This window comes from Arachis hypogaea, chromosome 7 (assembly GCF_003086295.3).
Source record: "Arachis hypogaea cultivar Tifrunner chromosome 7, arahy.Tifrunner.gnm2.J5K5, whole genome shotgun sequence".
In the NCBI taxonomy this organism is placed as follows: domain Eukaryota; kingdom Viridiplantae; phylum Streptophyta; class Magnoliopsida; order Fabales; family Fabaceae; genus Arachis; species Arachis hypogaea.
In genome coordinates, this window is record NC_092042.1 from 36133940 (window position 1) to 36139939 (window position 6000).

Sequence of the window (6000 nt, forward strand, 5' to 3'; positions counted from 1 at the left end):
TTCTATATTGTATCATTCCATACAACTTGAGTAGACAACTTGAATATACTCAATAATACACAAATCCTTTCTTCAGTTTAGTCTCTTGTTAGGAGATTACGTCCTTATTATTACGGTTCTCTTAGTACCTATAAATACCCTTTATATTGCATCATTTCAGAGAATTTGAGTAGACAACTTGATTATACTCAACAATACACAATTCCTTTCTCCAGTTTAGTCTCTTATTTCTATCATGGTATCAGAGCCATGGTATCCTCCTTAAAGAGGATATGTTGTTTTCTTTGCGGTGAAATCACCGTAGTTTTTGTATTTTTTTCTCTATGCCATTCTTCTTTCCCTTTTGTCACTCATTTGCTGTTTTTTCACCTCACCGACTACTAATGTTTGAATTGGTTGGTCACTGTGTGTTGCTCCCTTTGACCCAAAATCGTGTTTCTAAACTTGAGGCGGGAAGTGGGCGTTTAATGTTTTTAGCAATAAAAATTGACTGTAGAGTTTTCGATTTTAATTTGGAAAAAAGCAATGCCTTTTGCATCCATTTTATACATTAAATTCACACTATTAATTTGATTTTGGAAAGCAATTTAGATTGTTTAAATTTATCGATGAATTTGTTGTCGATATTTTAAATATAAAAATAAATGTCATGGTCGTCGATTTTAAAATAAAAGTATTTTCGCTCCCTGATTCGTCGACAATATGACGATAATTTAAAAAGGGTTTAATGTAGCATAAAAAAATCGACGATCAGGCAGTTGATTTTATTATTTTATTTTTAAATTTTGTTTTTTTTTTAATATCGACAGCAAGCCGTCAAAATCTATGGAAGAGATAGCCATCGATTTGCGTCAAGAAATGCTTTTTTTCTTGTAATGTTCGATTCGTCCAAGCTAATAAGTTAATTAAACGAGTTTACTCGTATTATTTGTTAAACTAAATTAAGAAAAAAACATTAGATAATTTTAATATTTTTATTAATTAATATACATACAAATTAAGAAGTTTTATTATACATTTCTATATCTTTATATTATTTTTTTGATACATTATATATTTGTTTTTGTATATTAGAAAATTGGAGTTTTTTAGGAAAGTATTTTTTGGACCTTATAGACCAGATAAAAAAAGAAATTAATAAAAAATATGGGGTCGGTTCACAAATATAAAAATTAAAAAGTAACATGTGGGGTAAATTTGGAGAAAATATACTTTGTTATTGTTAGAAACACACACAGAAGCCATCCGTCATCAGCATTGGGAGTATTCACATTCGTTCTTCGCAAATCCGGCACCGAGTGGACTGCGAAGCAGCACTCCGGATACATCGAGAACTCCGCCTCCTCCACCTATGACCTTCAACGCAAGCTTGTCAATGCCGTTCGTGCCGCTGATTCCTCCGGCGCCGTTCAGTCCTCTTTCTCTTTCGTTTCTCCCTCCTCTGCTGTCTTCCAGGTGGTTGTGGGTGGTGCAGTCTTCGTTGGAGGTGGTACTGTTGCTGCTGCTCATGCTGGTGGTGCTGTCGCAGAGAGTGCTGCCCCTGGTGCCGAGAAGAAAGAAGAGAAGGTCGCGGAAGAAGAAGATGAAGATTTTGGAATGTTACTCTTTGATTAAAGAATTCTCGTTTTATCTTTAGCTCACAAAAAGGTCTTTAATCTTCAATGTTATTAATTGTGTTATCGTAGTACCATTTTTTGTGTATTGGCTTGCAACAGATTTTGATACTCTTCGGTCAAATATTTTTGCTGTGATCCTAATATATTCTAATATTTATTTACCATATGTCAAAGCTAAACATGTCAATTCACAAACTTCCTAGAAATCATGATTTTCCATTGCAGCAGATATTTCTGGTTCTTGCAATTATAAATTGATCTCTATAGATGCTGCTTACTACCATCCTAAAATTTTTATTACACTCCTTACAGGCCTTACCAGATGTTCCACCAGCAATGGCCAATGTCGTTAATGGCGAAAGTGAGTTTTTGTCAAATCTTACAGTAGGAACACCATGGGAAAGCAGTTTCCAAAGAAGTAGGGAAAACTTTTGGCATCAACTCACAATTTTGTTATTTCATTAAGTGCACCAAAAAACAGAGAATTTGGTTGTATGGTGTGTGGTTAATAAAGGTGAAGCCTTTGTGATTGAAAAACACAAGCATAGTGGGCAACTAGCAAGCAGCAACGACAATCCTCGGAAACCAAAGAGCAAAGCAACGGGTTAGAAGGCGCGATATCAATGCAATTTTCGGTGGAGACCAGAGGTGACAACTGATACTAGACCGAGGGAGGGGACGGCGTGGCTGATGAGGAAGATGGCACGACATTGCGAGGAAAAAGATTGCGTTGGGGTTTCTTTCCAACTGTAAATCGGGCGGGTTTTACTCGACCCGGGTTTATTTGGCCATGATCAGAAATAAAAAAGAACATGCTAACTTTGCGCTGCAGGTGTCTACTAGCAATTTGGACACATGAAAAATTTCATATTTTTTATTATTATAACTAGCGGCGTGTCTGTTCAACTACTTTTCTATTATTTTTAGGAAATTAATTTTATTTTTTAATATATTATTCGCTCTTCAAATTTATTAGATCACTATTTTTTTATTTTAATATTGACGTGATCTTATTTATATCATATTTTAGTATTGGTGTTAATATATTATTCACCCTTTATTGTGAATAATATATATTAAATTGGCAGGATATTTTTATATATATTATTTACCCTTTATTTTTATACAGCAAAAACTAACTAACTTAATATATTATTCACCCTTTAAAATATTTTAGTATTGGTGTTAATTTATTTTAATATATTATTATTATTATTATTATTATTATTATTATTATTATTATTATTATTATTATTATTATTATTATTATTATTATTATTATTATTATTATTATTATTTGTACAAGATGTCTCTGGTACGGGTTGAGAGGTGGATCGGAAACTTGCGGGTCGAGGCGGATGCCGGATCACTTGACTGGAGCAATGGAGGGAGGTACCTGCAAAGACACTCCGACGTCCAAGTCAGAATGGATCTAAGAGGTAGAAGGTGTGAAGAATGAATAAATATCTGTAGGGACTTGGGTCCTTTATTTATAGGTGATGGGAGTTATCTTATCTTATCTTGTTTGATCAAGATAGGAAAGACATTTGAATTCAAAAGTCGGTTAGGAGTTCTAGAGGGTCGGTTTCGGGCCTTCTAGAAGAGGGAGGCGGATCGAACCGGGTTCGGGTTCGACCTTGGGTCTGGGATCCGTGGGCTGGGTCCGTAACAGTTACCCCCGCAGCGGGAGAGCGAGCAAGGTTGGTCTGTCGCTGGGAGGTGTGGTCTTGACTGCGGGCTAAGTTTTTAGTTTTTCTCGGGCGTTCGTTTGGTTCTTAGGAGGGAGATCGGTGTCTCGGCCTCGGTTTTGCTGAGGGTTCGTCTGACCGTTTTGGTTTGACGTGATTCTTCCGAGTCCACTGCGTCTGTTGCGTTCTTCGAGGCGTGCTTTATTAGTTTCTTTTTTCTGAGGGGGGCATTTAAAGCGAGGGGACGTTTTCCTCTTTTGCCCCTACGCGCCTTCCCTTGCTTAGGGTTAATTGTGTCTTTCTGCCCCCCTTTGAAACCGTTTTGGCTTTTTACTTTAGTTCCCTCGTTCATTTTTCGTTTTCTCTTCTGGAAAAAATCTCCTCTTCTTTCTGTGGTACTGCTCTCTGGTGTTGCTGCTGCTTCTGCTTTTCAAGCTTTTCCAGGCTTGTCTTTTGCATTACCAGGTTGGTGCGTCTCGCTTTTCTTGATTTTTGTTTTGTGGTGCATCTGTTGTTCTATTTTTGCTATGCATTGTTTTGTCTGTTTTCTTTCTCTTTCAATTTTTGTACTGTGTTTTGTGTTTTTGGAAGGTGGTATTCGAGTCTTGAAGGGGCTGAGCACCGTCGTGTTGGTTTAGTAGTGGCAGTGCACCACCGTGTTGGGTTGGTAGTGGTGATGATGAGGAGAGGCAGTATGAGCTCATCCTCCCGGATGCCGACGAGCGCGTTTGTTACTTGAACCTCCATTCGCCCACTGTGCCGGATTGGATGTGGGTTTACGAGTCGATGTTCACTCGGCTCGGCGTGCGGTTCCCTTTTTCTCCGTTTGTTCAGGATTTGCTGAGCCCGTGTTCCGTGGCACCGTCCCAGCTTCACCCGAATAGTTGGGCTGCCGTGCGGTCTTTTAAATTGGTGTGCCTTTATCTTGATCTTCCGGCTTCTATTCCTGTTTTCCTTTTCCTTTTCTTATGCACTCTTCCGACTAAGGAAGGGAAGCATAAGAAGGGGTATATGTCATTCCGTGCTCAGCCTCATCGCCGTATTTTTGGGTTGTTTGAGGATTCCTTTCATGGTTTCAAGAGGGAGTATTTTAAAGTGCGCCCTGTCCAGGGGCATCGCCCGTTTTGGTTGACGTCGGAGGGCGAGCGCCGGTTCCCGACATATTGGAACTTCGGTGCCGGCCCGTCAGTTTTGACTAAGGTCACTTATGATGGTCTATCTTCCGAGGATAAGGACATTGCTAGTGTCCTGTGGCATCTATTTGGCGAGCGCCCGTTAAATCCTCGAGACGTCATGGGAGATCCCGAGGCTTGTCGGACGTATATTGGTGTGTGGCTCTCTTTTTTGGTTTTTTGCTTTTTTTCTTCCTGACTTTGTAACTTGATTTTTCTTTGGCTTCTTTCAGCTGAGATGGCCGATGGTTTGACTTCTTTGGCGCAGTTGAAGGCGGAAATGGGTCGTGAGGAAGGATCGTCGTCTCCCGCTACCCCTGTTTCTAATCCCGCTGTGGATTCTCAGGCTGTTTCTCATGAGGTGGTTTCATCAGGGATAAGGGCCGACGTTCGGGCTTCGCCTGGTCCTGTGAAATCGCCTGAAGTCATCATGGTCTCGGCTGCCGAGGTTTCCCGGAAGAGAAAGAGGGCCGAAGAGCCTGGCAGTGAGACTTTTGAGGAGGAGGGTGCTGTGCCCAGTGTGATGGATCGGCGTTTTGGCGCTTCTGGGTTTATTGATCAACACTTGATTCCTGGGACGGAGCCATTTTTTGATGATTGTGATGTTTCGTTCCAGGCTAAGTCAGTGTATCGTGCCCTCCTCCGATCTGCTGTTGTTGTTCGGAAGGCCGAACCCGTGATGGCTCAGGTTGGTTTGTTGGACAAAAAACTTCGTCATTCGAATGCTGAGGTGGCTAAATTGAAGGAGCAGCTTGAGGCTGCCGAGGTCGCGAGGGAGAAAGCAGTGAAGTCTTCCGAGGAGGCTGGGGCAGAGATCCTCTGTCTTTCCGAGGTGGAGACTTCACTTCTTTCCCAACTGAGCACAGAGCGGCAAAGGGCTTTCGACGCGGGTTCTCAAGCTGCCGTGTTTCTTAGCGAGCTGGAGGTTCTGGAGGTTCTCAAGCTTTCGATTTTTCATGGATATCTGTATTTCGGGCCTGGGGGGGTGATCGGTCCCTCAGTGGTGGCCGTGTTTTTGTTCCGTATTTGAGACACTTTTGAAAGAGGAAAAATAGCTTAATGGAATTTTATTGATAGTTGGGCCTCGTTAAAATCCTCCGTCTATTGGCAGGAAAGAGTACCCGAGATTGTCACTTCTGAAATTTAATATTTGTGAAAGAGGAAGGTAAGTAAAGAAAAGACAATGATAAAAGAAAAAAAGGGGTGACCTAGGGAGGTCGGTCTAAGTGTAGTATCGTCGTAAGTTGGCGGCGTTCCATGTCCTCGGGACTTCGTTGCCGTTAAGCCGTTCGAGCTTGTATGCTCCCTTTCCGATTGTAGCCTTGATTCTGTATGGTTCTTCCCAATTGGAGGTTAGTTTTTTCCCTCTCCTAGGGTTGGGGGACCGATGTCGTTTCGTCGTAGGACGAGGTCGTCAGTTGCGAATTCTCACCGGATGACTTCGTGGTTGTATCTTAGGCTGACTCTTTGTTTTAGGGCTAGCTCTCTGAGGTGGGCTATGCTTCTTACTTCATCTGTGAGGTC

At 41.2% G+C, this 6000-nt stretch overlaps 1 protein-coding gene across 1 annotated transcript; it reads left to right on the plus strand.

Annotated features, from left to right (window-relative positions):
- The first annotated feature begins 1146 nt into the window (after window positions 1-1146).
- Window positions 1147-1614, plus strand: LOC112701384 (large ribosomal subunit protein P3z-like). Its single transcript, XM_025752147.2, has 2 exons — window positions 1147-1151; window positions 1239-1614. The coding sequence occupies exons 1-2, from the start codon at window positions 1147-1149 to the stop codon at window positions 1612-1614; spliced, it is 381 nt and encodes a 126-aa protein (XP_025607932.1).
- Window positions 1615-6000: the final 4386 nt, after the last annotated feature.